At 42.4% G+C, this 19583-nt stretch overlaps 1 protein-coding gene and 2 non-coding genes across 5 annotated transcripts; 2 read left to right on the top strand and 1 right to left on the bottom strand.

The window, feature by feature from the left end:
• Window positions 1–344: 344 nt before the first annotated feature.
• Window positions 345–19057, top strand: LOC111852905 (polyunsaturated fatty acid lipoxygenase ALOX15B). Of its 3 annotated transcripts, none has more exons than XM_072702289.1 (16): window positions 345–400; window positions 3859–4054; window positions 5593–5756; window positions 7216–7441; window positions 7591–7672; window positions 8156–8245; window positions 8424–8539; window positions 10309–10481; window positions 10735–10878; window positions 10960–11163; window positions 14245–14331; window positions 14521–14690; window positions 15741–15862; window positions 16099–16199; window positions 17465–17635; window positions 17853–19057. In XM_072702289.1, the coding sequence occupies exons 3-16, from the start codon at window positions 5607–5609 to the stop codon at window positions 18030–18032; spliced, it is 2016 nt and encodes a 671-aa protein (XP_072558390.1). In that variant the 5' UTR covers window positions 345–400; window positions 3859–4054; window positions 5593–5606; the 3' UTR covers window positions 18033–19057. The 3 variants fall into 3 exon arrangements, with proteins under 3 accessions (XP_072558390.1, XP_023685044.2, XP_023685045.2); XM_023829276.2 differs by lacking the exon at window positions 345–400 and adding an exon at window positions 3256–3278; XM_023829277.2 differs by lacking the exon at window positions 345–400 and having other exon boundaries at window positions 3831–4054.
• Window positions 451–532, bottom strand: trnas-uga (transfer RNA serine (anticodon UGA)). Its single transcript has one exon. It is a non-coding gene; the product is annotated as a tRNA-Ser (tRNA).
• Window positions 1248–1319, top strand: trnaa-cgc (transfer RNA alanine (anticodon CGC)). The gene has a single exon. It is a non-coding gene; the product is annotated as a tRNA-Ala (tRNA).
• Window positions 19058–19583: the final 526 nt, after the last annotated feature.

The raw sequence follows: 19583 nt of genomic DNA, 5'->3' as shown, positions 1-19583 counted from the left end.
GCCCATTTTAATGCCTTAAACCTCTCTGGGCCAGGCAAATATCAACTAAAGTATTGCGTGCTGCAGTTTAATTGACCTTAAATGCACTACCATGTCGTCAAAACAGCAACAAAATTCAATTTAATAGAACAATTGAATAGTCAAATGAAATCTCCATTGACAGGACAATGTCCCTTTTTCTGTATAGTAGGATACCTGATGTGTACTGAGAAGTTGATATTTGCCTGGCCCAGAGAGGTTTAAGGCATTAAAATTGCCCCCCTACTGGCGCAATAGCGTCATTGCATTGGGCTGCGAAGCATTTAAGGTGGACCGGAAAATCCGAATAAGGAGCTGCGAATAAGGAGCCAACTTCAGCGTCGTCCAAAGCGGTCGACAGGTACACATTAACGTCGAACAGGTTCGGAATTCTTTTTCTATCGGCTTCAAATCAGCAAAAGAATTCTCACTCGCTGCGAGCAGGGTTCGAACCTGCGCGGGGAGACCCCATTGGATTTCAAGTCCAACGCCTTAACCACTCGGCCATCGCAGCTGATGCTACTACATTGGGTGTCTTTGTGTACCTAAAAATGTAATATTTCACATAAGTTTTTCTCGGTTGCATTAATCCATAAGTAAAAATGACGCGCGCTGAAGCATTAATGAAAGAAAACTCATCGTCCGAAGAATGTTTACAATAAAACAGATCTCGAAGTCTGTTCCCAAAAGTTATGCCTATTTACAAATAAGCACTAGTTTACGTTTCCCGGTTGGTGAAATAAGCTACATCCTATAATCAGATTCTCTTACAACTCACCGTTTTCAGAAACACGTCTATTAGCTTAATACCACTTCATGTTCCCTGCATGTGCTTACTGTTGATTGAATGTTTCTTTTCTGGTTACTGTTTTGTTTAGAAGATGCTGTTTTAAGCCATGCTCAGGTTCTGGCATTCATTAGAAATAGCCGAGCTGCAATGATGCCTGGTCGACTCCTTATAATGTGCTATATATTTGCCTCACTTCTTCGTCACGTTGGACAAAATCTTCTGCTAAAATGTATTTTAAAAAATGTATAAATGAATGTGGACTGGTTTCACTGTTAAATTAACAAATGTACACATTTCTCAGTATCTGGTTTGTAGTAGATAGGAAATTTCTTATTTAGAACTAGTTAATCAGAATGGACAATTTTCTGTCTTTGCATTAATTCAAATGCCTCAATAGTGGTATACGACCAGTGAAGAAGCGAAAGACGAGCGTGTGTGTGGGGATGTAGCTCAGTGGTAGAGCGCATGCTTCGCATGTATGAGGCCCCGGGTTCAATCCCCGGCATCTCCATTCGGATTTTGTCCACTTTCGATTAATGATTGACCGTCATGCCTCGCGACTTTCCTGATTGCAATCTCCATGTATCACACGGTTGTGTTCGATCTATGTAAAAGTGACTTCCCTTCTGTCTGCTGCTGCTAGTATTCTCTGGCATTTGCACACAATGAAGCAATTGAAAAATGGCACAATACAGCACTGGCATCTCCAAATTGACATATATAACTTGTAAAAGTATTCATGCATGATTAGAAAGAATGCCCATGCCAAAAAGTTGCATACACATCGTGAGGCGTGGCAATTTCAGGTTTACGCAATCTATCTGCTCAAAGGAAACTGTGCAATGAGTTGATTCTTTTCTAGCAATTTTTAAGATCGTGAAACAGATACCTGTTAGCAGGAGTGTGGATTTGGGTATGGACATGTCCCTGACTATATTGTACGAGTACCATGTGTATTTAGAGGGATGGGGGATTCAGCAATGATTTGCCATAGCCTACTGTAGATCATAGTCAGAAGGAAATTGAATGACAGGCTTCTAATATCGGGATTGTTCCTGTCTTGCCCCATTCAGTCTGTCATTTCCCTGCTTGGCCAACAGGAGCCAATGGCCATCCGGTCTCTTGTTTTCCTGGTCTGTTCTTTTCCTAAATTTTTCCCTTGCTCACCTGTCCGCCATGTGGCTGAATGGGCTAAGTAAGCATTCTGATCCTTGGTTGGTCATTTTATTACAGCGGAACATGGCAGATGACAGACGATCCACGCTGCAGCTTACAAAAAACAAGGATTTTTATTAAAGCTGAACAAAAAAAAATGGTGGGGAGCTCCAGCAGTGATGAAAGTCGGCGCATGTGAGTGAACCATGCCAAGCTACGGTGGAGGCATCACTCACCATCTGATGCCTCTTGCTACCGTTGGGGAGGTTGGGCAATTTGCATGAGATTGCCCTGCCCAAGGCCCTAAATGCAACTCCGCACAGCCACCAGAAAACTCCAAGCAAGCAGTGCCACAAGGGAGTCGTCACATACACTGCCCAGCAACAAGTAAATAATCCAACAGCCCTTCATCATCAAGTTGGCCAGCAGGGTCATGACTGTGATCTGTATATGGACTGCATTTTGAAGGGCACCCACTGCCGAGCCCTGGTGATTGCCAGATCTACCATCACCCTCATCCACCTGAGTGTCTTCCCAGATATGAACCAGCCAGCCCCACCGGGGTGGGAGGCAACTGGACTGCCTCCATCACTAGCATGTGCACCCCAATGAAAGGGAGGCAGTGGTTCCGAATCATGCTGTCATGGTGAATCATGGTGCAGGAGGTGTGACTGGCAGACGTCCAGGACACCTGCATCATCGGGTTGTGCCGCCTGGTGGCAATCATCAAATTACAGCCCCAGTGACGTGCAAAGGTACAAACTGGTCCCCATTTTTTCTGACAGTGCAGCAGGAAAATCTGGCTTTGGATGCCTAGCCTAAGATTGCAAATGAAAAAAAAAAGTGTAAATAATGCCTGAAATGTGTAATTGTGTCTGTGAACTGTGTCGCGTTCAAGTGAAGTGTAAAATATAGAAGTTTCTTTACTGACGTGTGTTTTTAATCCCCCATGATTGTGTTCGATGTGTGTAATAGTGGCTTCCCATCTCTCTGCTGCTGCTAGTATTCTCTGGCATTTATGCACAATAAAGCATTTTGTCTGCTATTAGTGCTTCTGCATGATGTTTTTCAATTGAAAAAAATGGTACAGTCTTTGGGGCACGGCACAATAAAGCACTGGCATCTCCACATTGACAAATATAACTGGTAAAAGTATTCATGCCCATGCCAAAAAGTTGCATACACATCGTGAGGCGTGGCAACTTCAGGTTTACGCAATCTATCTGCTCAAAGGAAACTGTGCAATGAGATGATTGTTTTCTGGCAGTTTTTAAGATCGTGAAACAGATTCCTGTTAGCAAGAGCGTAGATTTGGGTATGGACATGTCCCTGACTATATTGTATGGGTACCGTGTGTGTTTAGACTGGAATGGGGGATTCAGGGATGATTTGGAGCCTATATCTTTCTTTGCTGGATAACTTGTCAGGTTTAGTAGGGGTGTAGTCAATGCGTGTAAACGCCGTTTATAGCAAAACTCACCTTTTTATGATAGTTTACTTGCCTGTCATGCATCTTAAAAGTCAAAAACATACCTCGTCATTCACTGCATTAGCCTACAACAGCACAAAACACTGGGGGCACACTCTCTCCCGAACTCTCTCCCGCTTCATTCGTCGGCAACGCGGCCAGTGCTATCAAACAAGCACGTCGATGACTGGTCCTGCCGTGTGCATGACCTGCAGTGGAACATTTCACAAGAATCGCATTGCAAAGACAAATCTGCTTTATTTGTGCATACTGTTTTTCACAAAAGTGATAACAAAAGCTTTGTGTTTATTAAATTCTCTTTGTTGATATTAGTAATTTACACCTCACAGTAAAGGTAATTTACATTTTTCCATGATGGGGGAGGGGGAGTTGAAGGGTCCCATGGAGTTATTTTTTTTTTGTCTAGGGTCCCCAGAGTCCAAAGAATCGCCTCTGAGCATGAGACACCGCAGTAACCGTAACCCGATCAGGAAGATGGACATCCTCCCCAGAAGCTACGTGGCTATATAAGTGAACCTGCGAATCGGAAGCTATACAGAGATCAGGAAAATAGCGGCTGTCTACACCTCGGGCTATCTCCCGGCTCATCTTTCAAACAGCAGGTAAGCAGCTCTGTGCTCCAAACCGGTCAGTTTTGACATCCGGATTTTTTTCGGTAGGTAATCCTGTACTTATAGTGCCTAATCACCCAGCGGTTTGGCACAACTGATGGTTAACTGGTGCCATCACGTTTCGCAAGCTGGTACAGCCCTATAGGGATTATGACTGCAGTTTAACACCAGAATCGTAGGGTTTTGTTTTCAATAATAACGCCATGGAATCAACACGTGAAATGCGTCCTTTCAGTTTAATCCCGGGTGTAAGGTTGAAATAAAGGTTATTGCTTTTCAGAAGCTTGTTTTCTGAATTTGTTAATAGTACTGAAATACAGAAACAAAACTCAGCAGAGAAGCCGTTGAAAAATCCCGTCTGACTGGACGGTAAAACAACGTTGGCTTTGTGTCATTCTCGGTAATGGCATGAAAGTCATTTTCAATTCAAATAGGACAAAAGATCTGTATGTGCGTCGAGATAGCGCATGCAAATGTATTTACATTTGCCATTTTCCACCCAGTAGGCCTATTACATGACTGTAGATACAACGCACAACATTTAGGCTACTCCACGGAGCCGATGGTTCCATGCAGTTCACTACTGCTGCAGTAGGGGCCGTGATGTTTAAACCACCGCGTTTTAATGTAAGCAATCAGCAGCTCATTACTATGATTCACCATCAGCCGTTCACATCTGCCCAGGGGAAACGTCGGTTCCCGGGTGTTGGTCTGAATCCTGACTCAGCTGCATTGTATCCAACCCGATGATGTTCTAGTTCTGAAATACCCAAATTTCAAGTTTAATGTATACACCTTAAGGAGTGTATTATTTTTGTTTTACGTGAGTTTCTTTAGTTTAAATCCTCCCATCTTCGATGTGACCAGTCTTTCATTTCTTCGAGTTCAATTGCGTTGCTGTGTTGTATGCATGATCATATTGTTCTTTTGAAATCTTTTATTGCCAGGGTCGGTGTTCTGACGAGTTGAGCTACCTAAGTGCTAATCGATACCTCAAACCCTAACCTTTACCCTAACCCCCCAAAAAACCCTTACCCTACCCCTAACCCTAATCCCAAAACAGTGGAACTGCACATGCGCAGAAAGGCTCGATAGCACGTCTCGATAGGTAGCATTGGTCGATAGAACACCGGTGTTCTGTCGATATATGCTGCCTTGCCGAAAAATGCTACCGTAGTGCTTATCGATAGCCCTAACCCTAACTCTTACCCTAACCCTAACCCTAACCCTAACCCCCCAAAACCCCTAAAACCCAACTCGTTAGAACACTGGTGTTCTGTCATAAAATACTACCTATCGAGACGTGCTATCGAGCCTTTCTGCGCATGTGCAGTTCTACCGTCTTGGGATTAGGGTTAGGTTTTAGGGGTTTGGGTTAGGGTTAGGGTAAGAGTTAGGGTTAGGGCTATCGATTAGCACTACGGTAGGATAACTCGACAAAGTAGCTCATTTCGACAGAACACCGGCCCTGCTTGTTGCAGTACGTACTGTTAAAAGGCTGACTGCAGACTAAACACCAGCAGCTACAGGTATACGAACTCTGATGGAGGAGGAGTACCGGGTTACTGTGAGGACGGCGATGACACCAAATGCTGGTTCCTATGGTACAGCCCAAGTGACGCTCCTCGGTACCCAGGCAGTGAGCCCGACTGTCTCTGTGGGCAATGGGAAGCAGCGACTGACACCTGGTTCAGTAAGTATCACTTTAGAGTGTATGATAAACTCCGATTGTTCTATGAGGGAATCTTTGTCTACTCACACAAACAATCAGAAATTTTCCAAATCCTTCCAACATCCACTTAAGTTAGTTTGAAGATGCCCAGACTGACTTGGTTTTTGCAGCAAGAAAGAATGGTTTTGGTTTATTATAAGAATGGTTATTGGTTTAATTTATACAAGTCTTTTAAAATACCCAAAACCACAACCTCTTAAAAATCTTGATTGTAAAAGGTCTCTGTAACTTATGCACAGTATTAAATGTGAGCGCCTATTTCCATTTTGATGCTGTCCGATGAAAACACGCATCTCCAAATGTGACGAGACATGCTTAGCACCACAAATATCACCTTTTGCTATATTATTATATTTGCTACTATATGTGTGTGTGTATATATATATATATATATTGCTAATTTATGTACAAAACTTTTGAACTTATATTTTGCTTTAACACAAAAGCTTGTTTTCAAATGTTTGTTTTACCATGTTATCCCCATAAAATTAACCTCACTCAAGTGACAGCGTAGTTGTTAAATTATTTTATTAAATCGAAGATAGGATCTGTGACCTCCAGTGAACGCTTTAAATGTCAGTGTCAAAAAGATACAAACTAATCTCGCTTTATACTGACAATTAACAGTGATGTTAGTTAGCTATTTAGCTATCAATGTTAAGTTATTCAGATTAGTGATATAAAGTAATGCACACAAACGACCATCAAGATCATTTGTGCATGATGTGGGGGAAACTGCCATGTTCCACACACTAAGAGCAGACGCAAAATTCAAACCTCCAGTGCTGTTTGTGTACATGTAAATATAGGCATTAATCTTGACTAGTACAAACACAAATACTAGTTAAATAGATGACTTCATAAACATTTTTCCAAAGAGTCTGATACAAACTGTTCTAGCAGCGCATTTCGCACCTGCACTTAATGTTTCCTGTTCCTTTTTAATGTCATTTGATGTCATTCTGCGATTCATGACAAACTGTTGGATCAGTTAATGGTCATTTCTGGCATTAGAAAGTCGCTTCCGCCCTTTACCTGGCTGGTTTCTGGTTGTTCCCAGTGTCCCCTGCTTCACCTTATTCTTGTGTACTACTGACTTATAAATTTTGAACCTTGAAGCATCCTGCTGCTCTGCCTAGTCTTCTGCCAGAAGGGCCACGATTAAACCATGATTTAAAAATGCAGATTTGTTTAAAAATATAGAGTGGTCTCGTAATTTTTTCCGAGGCTGTATGTCAAATGCTATAAGTAGATAGAGGATAATGAGCATATTCCATCTATAGTAAAAAGTCACTATGGCCAAAAACTGGACATGTATGGTTTTCATCAGACAGCTATGAATTGAACGATCTCTTTTGGAGATGGGAGGGGTCAAGGTCTAGTTTGCTGGCCCTGCCTGAAGGACGCTTTCATGTTGCAGGGGTGTGTCATCACTGTTAGGACAAAAGAGTCCCTTGGATCCGTAGCATTGGTGCGCCTGTGTCTGGAGGGCCGGCCTGGCTTCCCTGACTTAGACTGGCTCTGCCAGGGAGTGGAGGTGACAACCCTGTCCTCTGCTCCCGAAGGAAGGCGGCATACAGAATATTTCCCTTGCAGTAAATGGCTGCGGACAGCAGATGGCAGCATCGTGCTGTGGAGTAGACGAGGTCTGAGTTGTTGATTTGTTCTTTTGTCATTTTCAGGGTTGCTTCTAAACATGCCATATAAATAATAATGCAATTTTAAAGATTTTTCTTCTAATAGTGATAATTTTATGCTGACTGATGCATTTGTCACCTTTGTTTGTTCTATGTAGTTTGTATCGTGAATTTGGAAACTGTGGATGTGTTGAAAGACCACAGAGTACAGCAACTGCAGATCAAGCAGAAAATTTTTAGGTACAAGAAGTTCTCTCTTTTCCTGTACCTATGAATGAGCTTCGCTTTCTCATTTTACCCATGAATGTACTTTGGTCTTTCCCCTCACTTGTAAGCTTGCTTTGTTAGCCAATGAACATGGTTTGCACTATTGCTGATCACTATTGTGATTGTATTTTACTTTCTTTTAGCTGTAAGTGTTGATTACTGTCTCTCTGTTCTTTTGAGAAAACTTTGGTCTATCTTACTGGCCAACTCATACTTCTTATTGTGGTTAAGTGGTTTAAGACAGTGATTCTCAACATGTTCCACAAGGAGCCCCAGACAGTCCACATTTTTGCTCCCAAAAACATGGAGCAAAAACATCGACTGTCTGGGGGTCCCCGAGAACCAGGTTGGGAATCACCGGCCTAAGATGGAAGAACTAGCTGTAAGTCTCCCTGAAGGCCATTTGGCTTATTGCTTATTTGAGGTGTCCGTATCCATTCTTTCCCCATCCTGCAGGTGGAGCACTTTTGCTGAAGGTCTCCCACATTGTGTGGACATGGCAAGCGTGAACCAACTTGGCCCAAACATGAGCTACATGCGTCAAAGGTCTGTGGAGAGGATTTGCACGGGGAAATCTTAACGGAGCACGTCATTGAATATTTGTGTGCCACACTCCAGTGGGAACAATGAAATAGATGGAAAAGACACAGATTTTTTTTCCTTGTTTACTAACTTGGCCTAAAAAAATATGCTTACAGCCTCCCCTACTGTTGTGTCGTCTCAGCCCAGGTACCAATCTGCTGTATCTCAGGGGGTTTGGGGAGATGGCATGTTCCTGGTCTAGTCTGGAGGACATGGAGTTACTGTTTGCTCATAACAGTCAGGGGACCACCACTGCCAGTAAGCTTAATCCCCCCTTGCTTTCCATGGCCTGATAGGTCTGAGTGCTCTTCTAGTTAATATTTCTATATTTCTCCCTTCAACCTATCTCCTCCTTCAGTCTCTCTCTCTCTCTCTCTCTCTCTATATATATATATATATATATGTATGTATGTATGCGCCCAAACTCACACACAGGAGTAAGACTCAAACCCCTACAGGTAGGAGGAGGTGATGCTAACCACCCAGCTGCCATGCTGCCCTACCATAGCTCCTAAAATCTAAAGATAATTACCATGGACTGGTTAAAGTCTGGGCCCCCACGATCCTGAACAGGATAAGTGGTTACAGAAAATGCATGGGTGGATGGATGGATGGTTAAAGTGGAACTCAGCTCTTTCCATCCATCCATCCATCCTCTAATTTCTTATTCTGGTTTTGGTCAGGGGGGGCTGGAGCTTATCTCAGACTTCAATTCAATTCAATTCAAAGAACTTTTTGTCCCCGAGGGGCAGTTAAGGCACACAGGGCAGTTAAGGCACACAGGGCAGTTAAGGCACACAGGGCAGTTGAACAAGGACACAGTGATGTAAAGTGCAACAGTGTTTAGAAGGTTCTGTGCAAAATTGCAGACAATCAGGTAGATGGGAACTGAATAAATATGTAAAAGGGAGGGATTGTTAATGGGCATGGGGGGGGGGGGGGGTCAAGTGCAGAAAGAATGACGGGTTCCAGTGCAGGGAGGCGGGTGTGGGGGTGGGGGGGGTGGGAGGGAAGTCTGTGAGTTGAGGAGTTGAACGGCCCTGGGAACAAAGGTCGCTCTCCTCTGTGTCCTGCAGCCCGGACAACAGAGCCGCCATCCTGAGGGGAGCCGCTCAAACTCCGGGAGCAGAGCATGGGAGGGATCCTGCAGAATCCTGCATGCTGTGCTTAGAGTTTGCTGCTCCCACAGGGATGAAAGTGCTCTGACCGGGAGTCCGATAGAGCAGACTTTCCCTATGTTGTGCAGGCGGGTCCTGTGCTGCAGACTTGTGGATTGATACCAGCAGGCGATGGAGAAACAGAGGACACTCTCAATGAAGGAGTAATAGAAGGTTCTGAGCATGACCTTGTTGATCCCAGACCTGTTGAGCTTCCTTAGGAGATATAGCCGCACAGGGCTGGAGTACATCCTGGATAGGTTTCCAGTCCATTTCAGGGCACGAGCACACAGTTACACTATGGACAATTTAGAAACATCAGTCAGCTTAGAATGTCTTTGTACTGCAGAAGGAAATTGAAGTACCTGAAGGTAGCCTGTATGATATGGGGAAAACAGGCATGTTCCACACACTCAGAGCAGATGCACGATTCAAACTTCCAGTGCTGGAGGTGTAAAGCAGCAGTGTTACCCATCACATCACCCAGCACTTAAAAGCAAAGACATGAACCATAACTAGTGATGGACAAAATAACAGTTTGCTGTATTTTTTGACCCCATTAGATGATGCAATCTCTGTCCAAAAATGGCCACAAAGCAAACCAAGAGGACCAACTATTGGGGTCAAAAAATACAGCAAACGGTTAATGAGATGTCATTTTGTTCCTCATTACCTGTAACTTCATCAAATGATTTAAGACTAACCAAGATGGCTTGACCAATATTAAAAAAAACATAATGATGGAAACAGAGGCCATAATTTTCATGTTTTGAGTGACTCTGTACCCCACGCCACAACTAAGGCTTCCATTGTTGTCCACCAAATAGCCAAGCTTCTACTCATCTTTTTGTCCACATGGCTGCTTCTCAGAGTATGTCCATGCTCACTGGAAGGAGGACTCCTTTTTTGGCTATCAGTGCCTCAATGGCTGCAACCCTCTCATGCTTCATCGGATTCAACACATCCCCCCCAACATGTCTGTCACACCTGATATGCTCCATCCCTTCCTGCCTGAGGGCTCCTCACTGGAGCAGGAAATAAAGGTGTGTCTTTGTGTACATGTTCGATATGACGGTGCATAGTGCTGCTAATTTTGTGGCTTTTAATATAAAACTTTAAGCTATTTCAGTTTGTGTATTAAAACAATACCAAAAGATGATACTGGTAAACTGTGATAATTTAGGTTGCGATAATCATGAAATAAACTCATACTCTTTCATTTCTAGTATCAGTCTTTGCTGTGCTGTAACGCAAACTATGGATGATGACTGTTTAATGTTATATTGTGTATGGCAGCTAGGAACTATTTTCCTTCTTGATTACAAATTGCTGGAAGGTGTCCCAGCTAACACAATCAACGGGAAACAGCAGTACCTAGCAGCCCCTCTCTGCCTTCTACACTCTGACCAGCAGGGACACCTAAAACCAATTGCAATTCAGGTACTAAGCCCAAATTTCCTGTTTTCCTACTTTGAGGTTATTCTGGATATTCCACCCTAAATATGTCATATATGTCTGCAGGTGCTACAGACTCCCAGCCCTCAAAATCCAGTGTTTGTTCCCTCTGACCCTGAATTGGACTGGCTGTTGGCAAAGACCTGGGTTCGCTGTGCGGACTTCCAGTGCCATCAGCTGACTTCTCATTTCCTGCGCACCCACATCCTGGGGGAAGTAGTTTGCATCGCCACCCTCAGGCAGTTCCCAGAAATGCACCCTTTATACCAGGTATGCGCGTAAATGTATATAACTGGGTAGCTTAATTTTACTCACCTTTATGATTGTAAAAAGAAAATGCCATTTTGAAATAGCAAGTCATTGGGTCATAATAGGATACCATTAATATGATATGTTTATAATTCTATTACAAATAGCAAAAATAAAACATAAACATGATGTTAAAACTGAAATCCAGTCTAGGATGTACCCCACCCTGGTGCCCTTTGCTTTCTGGGCTGTGTAGCTTCTATCCAATCATAACCAGGATAAGCAGTTAGAAGACTGAGGGATAGTACTGAAAAGAATCTGGCTTTTTGTATTATTGAGCTACTTAAAGAGAGGGGGAGGTCAAGAAGCATGTCAATATAAGAGTGGGGGGGGGGGGGTGGATTAGATGGCATCCAATCATGAAGTCCTAAATTTTGAGGGCTGTCCAATAAAAAAGAATTTTGTCCCTAACTGGTGAATGTGTCGCAGAATTGTATTTAATATATTTATTACTCAGCAGGCAATTTTTGGTGGCACAGATAAGAGTGGCATTAATGAGAGAGTGTGCTATGGTGCTTACAGGGTATGAACACCAGCTTGTCCAAAATCTCATCCTGAAATTAAGGGTAATATTATCAGGCTGGTCCATCCTTTGTTGTTTTAATAGCCTCAGCCAGCTTTTCTGGGAAAGCATTCCATTAGATGTTGGAACATTGCTATTGGGATCCACTGCTATTCTGGTTGGCTATTGGAGATGCATTAACAGATCCTTTTCCATGAGTTTGTGCAGCCTAGCACTTCGCAAATGAACCTGCGCCCAGATGTTTCCACTTTACTACTAGTGACCAGGACAGAAATTGGCAAAGTGATTTGTTGGAAAGATGTCATTCTATCATAAAAAAAGTCACTAACCTCTTCTGTATAAACACCCATTCTGCTGCTAATGATTGTAGCTGGAGATTGCATGTCAGTAATGGGTGTGGCTTAATTACACACAGGTGTCAGTAATGGGTGTGGCTTAATTACACACAGGTGTCAGTAATGGGTGTGGCTCAATTACACACAAGTGTCAGTAATGGGTGTGGCTCAATTACACACTGGTGTCAGTAATGGGTGTGGCTTAATTACACACAGGTGTCAGTAATGGGTGTGGCTCAATTACACACAAGTGTCAGTAATGGGTGTGGCTTAATTACACACAGGTGTCAGTAATGAGTGTGGCTCAATTACACACTGGTGTCAGTAATGGGTGTGACTTAATTACACACTGGTGTCAGTAATGGGTGTGACTTAATTACACACAGGTGTCAGTAATGGGTGTGGCTCAATTACACACAGGTGTCAGTAATGGCCATGTGCTTAATTACACACAGGTGTCAGTAATGGGTGTGGCTCAATTACACACTGGTGTCAGTAATGGGTGTGGCTCAATTACACACTGATGTCAGTAATGGGTGTGGCTCAATTACACACTGGTGTCAGTAATGGGTGTGACTTAATTACACACAGGTGTCAGTAATGGGTGTGGCTCAATTACACGCAGGTGTCAGTAATGGCCATGTGCTTAATTACACGCAGGTGTCAGTAATGGGTGTGGCTTAATTACACACAGGTGTCAGTAATGGGTGTGACTTAATTACACACAGGTGTCAGTAATGGGTGTGGCTTAATTACACACAGGTGTCAGTAATGGCCATGTGCTTAATTACACACAGGTGTCAGAAATGGGTGTGACTTAATTACACACAGGTGTCAGTAATGGGTGTGGCTTAATTACACACAGGTGTCAGTAATGGGTGTGGCTTAATTACACACAGGTGTCAGTAATGGCCATGTGCTTAATTACACACAGGTGTCAGAAATGGGTGTGACTTAATTACACACAGGTGTCAGTAATGGGTGTGGCTTAATTACACACAGGTGTCAGTAATGAGTGTGGCTTAATTACACACAGGTGTCAGTAATGGGTGTGACTTAATTACACACAGGTGTCAGTAATGAGTGTGGCTTAATTAGCCAGTTCCTCTCATTATTAGCGGCGTCTACATACCTTTAGCCATATACTGAATATTAAACCTGTATCTCAATTGTGGTGACATATGTGGAGATTTAGAACAGAAAGTCATGTAGAGATGCACACATCATATTCACAGAGTATTTGATGGGTATTCAGGACTTGAATGCAGTTGGCAGTGCTTATATATACCACTTGGGTTGCATCATGTGACTTTCTTATTGTAGAAGTCAGGTATTATTCTAAAATTGTTACTTCTGCTTTGAAGCACCATAAAAGGCCATAAAGACCTAACAGTGGTGTTCATTGAGTTATTTTTATAATATGGGACCCTTCTAAGCACAGCTGCACGAAAAGCACTTAAAGCAGGGGTGGTCAATCTTATCCACAAAGGGCCAGTGTGTATGCAGGTTTTTGGGATAACCTGTAGGTCAGCTGTTCAAACCCAGGTGTGAGGACTCTTCAGCCAATCATTCCTCTAATTAGTGACCTAATTAGGGAGTTGCAGCGAAAATCTGCGTACACACCGGCCCTTTGCGGATAAGATTGCCTACCCCTGACTTAAAGATATCACAAGAACACCATTATAGATGCATAATACAGCTAATGATACACAGTAATGAAATGTAGAGAATAAAGAAGACAGAAACTCCACTGATAGTTAATTATGAGTAAACAATGGCCTGAGAACCTGCTACAGATAATAATCATGTAAGTGTTAAAGATCCAGTTAGGATTGCACTCTTCTGTTTATTCAGGGGTAGTTAGCAGGTTAGCAGGTTAGCGGGTTGGCCTGTGGCGTGGCTGCATCTGTGGTGCAAGTCAGGGTTGTTGGCTTTGCATCTGACACTCAGCTGATGTTCTCTTCAAGCTGAGAGGCAGCCAGGCATAGGGGAGTAGAAGGAGACAGTGGGTTCTTACTGATGCAGGTGTATGGCAGACATGCATAAAAGTATGCAGCAGGACGTATACAGCAGCAACAGAAATGTTATTTTACAGTCAGATTGATACTGTTAGATCTTTTTGATTGAACTGCTGAGTTAGGTTGATGCTGAGCTCTTGATGTTGACTGGTTTATTGTGTCCTAGCTTTTGATGCCACATATCTGGTCCACTCTGCAAATCAACATCCAGGCGCGGATGTCCCTCCTGGCTCCTGGCGGAGTCTTTGACAAGGTCTCTTAAAACGTGTTTGTGTGTTAATGTCCGAGCTGTCTAAGACTGTGTTTTATCTGAGATTTGTTTTGAATGGAAAAGCAGTGTGAAGTCTCCATAATGCCTGAAACAAACATTTCTAAATGGTGAATATGTTTACACCGTGTGTGCTTGTGTGTGTGTGTTTGTGTGTGTGTGTGTGTCGACTAGTCCATCGGCTGCGGTTTGAAGGGGATTCCAGTTCTGCTGCGGAATGCCACACAGCAGCTGAGCTACCGCTCTCTCTGTGTCCCTGATGATTTGGAAGACCGGGGTGTAGCTTCACTGCCTCAGAGTTACTACGCACAGGATTCCCTGAGAGTGTGGGCCGTCCTCCACAGGTATGGATAAAATCCTATTGTTTATTACTATGTGCTGTTACTGGTTAAACTAGGCTTGCAACCAAAATCTCTGACAGTTCAAGCTCTGACTACATTTACATTTTTATGAAGAACCATTTTCTCTCTTCAGCGAAATCCAGTCTCCAAATGTCTTTGATAACAAAGATAGGAAAAATGCACATATACACTAGTGGCCAAAACTGTGGAAACAATTGTTAGAGATTGCAGAACTTTATTCCAGTTACTTCAGTTTACTTATTTAATTGCCCAATGTATATTTGTAATATTCTTTGATTGTTTATTACCGCCAATATTCGTGGAGTAATTTTTAAAGTGTAGTGCCAAACATCCTGGGTGTTTCCACAGTTTAAGCCACTAGTGTACAGGTATCAATGGCTGGTAGCTGTTTTGTGGAAGTACTCACTCATAGTTGATACAGTCAAGTTCATAGACCGAGTAGCAAAGTAAAAATGCTAAGGGTCCCATCAGGCAACTCCAATATCTCCACTAAATCAAAAAATTTCCCACACTTATTTTCACTTGATAGATCATGTTCACTGCATGATACTAACCAATTACATTAACACAGACAATGCTGTACTCACTGGTAGAAAAGATAGAACATGTGTGATATCTGGGTGCCCACTGCACATGAGATAGTTGTTCACATAACCTTGTTAACCTACATAAACGGGTATAGTACAAAAAGGATTCTCAGAACTTTCTCATAAACTTCATTTAGAGTCTCATCCAGACTCAAGTTTGAAGAACTATAAACTAAGATCTTTTGTATGTAGAACAAAATTGCAGTATCCTATTGCACAGACTCTTCAAACACACTTCTGGGATCTTTGCGCTCTCTAGCCTATAGCCTATTTATTACTAATTACTTCATAATGAATAATTTTTGAGCACAAAATAAATTTCAGGTCATCAAGAATAATAGTTAAGCACAAGATTAATATAAATCCCCAAATCCCAGCTGATTAGTCTGAGGTTATTCATTGGAAATGTAAGACTCCTGACCTGAATGTTGATCTTCATTTCCAGCTTTGTGTCTAACTGGGTGGATCTGTACTACAACAGCAACTCCAATGTTGAACAGGACGCAGAGTTACAGAACTGGATTCAGGAGATCTTCACACATGGTTTTCTGCAACTCAGCCAGTCAGGTTAGTCTTTTAATGTAGGCTTCCATGACTGAAAATATTGTAAAATTTAATGAAAAGTGTGATATTTTTTTGGTGACTATTTGACCATTTTTGATAAAACTAAATAATTGTATCTACTGTCAAATTTCACAGTAGACAAAAAAGAAAGAGCTATGTATGATGTGGATGTAAAAAACACATTACAATGACCCTTGTCATCCCATCTCGTCTATATTAACTTGCGGTTTTAATCTCAGGAATTCCACAGTCCTTCCAGACTAAAATGGAACTCAGCAAGTTTGTTACCATGATTATTTATTCCTGCTCAGCACTGCATGCTGCAGTCAACTTCTCGCAGGTGGGTGAAACTGCCCATTCGTTATGGCTCCAAATGGCCATACAGCAGTGATCAACCCCATCGGCATCTAATATGAACAAGAACACAGGCTTAGTGTAAACCAGTGAAGTGCTTAATATAGGGCAGGGTGTGTAATGGTAATCCTTGGTGGTCAGAGCACTTGAAGGAGATCTTGTGTAGATAAGTGAGGACAACAAAAGGACATAGAGAACTTATGGCAATGCAGTTATAATAGAATATGGTAGAAAGGTGACCACAGGACATCAGAGAATTAAGTGCTAATATGCTAATAGCACACACATAGCGTGGCACTTTAGCTTTGGATTTGCTTTCCCAGAAGCATGATCTTGAAACCAGGGACTAGATATATAACAAACAGGGGTGCTTTAATGCACGGGTTTACCTGGGCTGAAGCGCAGGGGCCTCCACTACAATGGGGCTTCAACTAACCTTGTTTAATAAGATTTTAAAGCTGGACTTGCCATCCATCCAGTATTTTAAAGGACTGATCCTCCCCCTAAATTTGTTTTAAATCTCCTCAAATAGCCCAGGGCCTCTGACCACATTAATGTGACTCTGGTGATGATCCTGCTGACTACTAGCGATGGACAAAACCATGCTTCATGAACCATTTGCTATTTTTTTGACCCCACTATGTGGTGTTCTCGGTTCAAAAATGTGCACAAAGCATGCCCCAAAGCAAACCATGAGCACCATCTAGTGGGGTGAGAAAATACAGCAAATGGTTCATGAGGCTTCATTTTGTCCATGATTGCTGACTACATACAGATAGTCTTTATAACCGAACAGAAAAATCATTTTATCTTCGAAGGTCCCATTGAAGTTGCCAATCCCTCCAATTCCCTGATTGTTTTCATGTATTACGAGACTTGGTACTGCAAGTACAAACATGTTAATGTTAGGGGGCGATGGTGGCGCAGAAGGTAGTGCTATCGTTCAGCAACTGGAGGGTTGCAGGTTTGAGTCCCGGTTCCTCCTGATCCCACCGAAGTGTCCTTGAGCAGGACACTGGACCCCAAATTGCTCCTGGTGAGCAGGTTGGTGCCTTGCATGGCAGCCTCTGCCACCGGTTTATGAATGTATGTGAGGCATGAATTGTAAAGCACTTTGAGTCCTCGTAGGAGTAGCAAAGCACTATATAAATGCAATCCATTTACCATTTAATGCAGTTTCAGACTTGGTGGGGGGATGTTAGATATGTGGACTTCAAGCCAAGGCAAACCAAACCACTTCTATGCCCCCAGCTGGAATTTAGTCTGTGGATGCCCAACAGCCCACCAACTATGAACTGCCCTCCACCCCAATCCAAGGGATCAGTAACCATGGACGACTTCCTGTCCATCCTGCCAGATGTCAACGTGACATGCAGTGTCCTGATTACCCTGTCTCTGCTATCCCAACCTGGAGCGGACTTTGTAAGTTTGATGCAGTTTTGCCCAAGAGGTTAGCTAGTCATAAAGAAATTAGCCCACAGTCAGCTGGCCCTTATAGTAACTCCACAAACACGTAGTAACATTTAGAACACATAATTACCAATTAAGATAAATCGGAAACAAAATACTATAAATCACTGCAATGATTAGCACTGATGAACCAAATATCACACTGAATTATACTTCCCTTCACTACCAGATCCCTCTGTGCCAGTACCGTGAGGAGCACTTCAGCAGTGATGCCCCCCGCAGGCTGGTAGAAGCACTGCAGAGGAAACTGAAATCTCTTTCTGCAGAGATAGCGGACAGAAACAGTCAACTGGAGCTGCCATACCCTTACCTTTCTCCAGACCGCATTGAGAATAGCGTGACCATCTGAGTCACAACTACCAGTGTCTTGACAGAAGTGCCAATGAAGCTTTGTATCCTGACTCCACTATTCATTTGAACTACTTAAATACCTTTTCTAAGAGCTTTTTCTATGTTTTTCATGCTGTTGTGTTTTATAAGGCTGCACTTCAAGTGGATTGGCTGCACTGCAAATGAAATGCACTGAATGCTATTGAATTATGCTTATCTGATACATGTTATATTCATTTTAGCATATGATTTTCTACCTTTAACCTGCATTAAAAGGACATAACTCTAAAAAGCATTTTGCTTTTTCATTCAACATTCAAAGTATGTCACTGTAGTAGGACAACGACATAAATAGTGACTTTCCATAAACCATGTAATGTAAAAAAGACAACACTATTAATGATATGCAGTAGCATAATAAGTGGTGCAAAAGTAAAAAGTAGCGATTATTCATTTTTAATGGCGTGAGTGAGATACAGAATAGAAATGGGAGTATTTCACGTTGCAGTATTAATATTTCTTGTGTCCATTATTATTGACCATTGAAATTAATTTAACCTGGAAATGCAATACTGTTGAATGAGCAGCAGCTAGTAGCAGCTGAGTAAAGGAACATAAAGATAATGTGTATATGCAGCATGACCATAATAAACATCTAAATTAGAGAGCAGTTGCTTTTGTAAAATAAGAGCAGAGGTGGTATGACTGGGGAATCATTTGTAATAATGGTTACAACATGTTTGTATCTTTAAGTTAGCATTAACTTGTAAGGTAATAACCAGGTGAGAACTGGCAGATGCTACTGAGCCTGTTTTTGTAATGGTCAAAATAAGCCTTATTATATTGGATTGTGTTATGTAAGAGTGATGGTATGCTCATATTGATAATAATATGTATTCCACCTGTTTTCTGGAACTGCTTGCTGTAGTTGGGGTTGCAGGTCCAGAGCTTATGGACACAGGAGAGGGTTCTACCCAGGATGGGGCACCAACCTGTCATAGGGAGTGCTCATGTATTGTTCACATGTTGGCAACTGCGATAAACCTTTGCATGTTTTTTTTTCTTTTGGGGGGGGGGGGGTGCGGTCATTCAGGGGAAGCCCCACAACAACATGGGGGAACATGCAAGCTTTCCTCAGCTTGGCTGGCATGAGAAAAGTAACTAATTACTTGAATAGTTTTTAATCCGGTGCTTTTTAGAGGAGGCTGTACCAGTGACAATTACTCAGAAACTTCAGATTTCAGTAGCAATTATTCACTAACAACTAACAACAATTCAACATTGAAGTTAATCAGTTTTTTAAAATTTAATTTAGAAAGTGAAACCCTTTTGAGATCAGCCTCAGTAAATATGCTCATCAGTAGCAGAGATTAGGCTGGGGGCGGTAGAAAGGTGGAATGGCACATCACGGATGGGGGGACCACTGCAAGATGGGAGGCCTCTCCTCCGCTCCTGATGCTACTGAAGTTTGGAGTGGTTTCCCAAAATTTTCCCAATGGATGATCTGTCACCAGAATTCACACACAGATTCTTACAGTTGCAGAGCATTCTATTACAGGACTCTAGTGTT

This window comes from Paramormyrops kingsleyae, chromosome 18 (genome assembly GCF_048594095.1).
Source record: "Paramormyrops kingsleyae isolate MSU_618 chromosome 18, PKINGS_0.4, whole genome shotgun sequence".
In the NCBI taxonomy this organism is placed as follows: Eukaryota; Metazoa; Chordata; class Actinopteri; order Osteoglossiformes; family Mormyridae; genus Paramormyrops; species Paramormyrops kingsleyae.
Note: the sequence above shows the minus strand (reverse complement) of the source record. Positions and strands in the feature narration are given on the sequence as shown.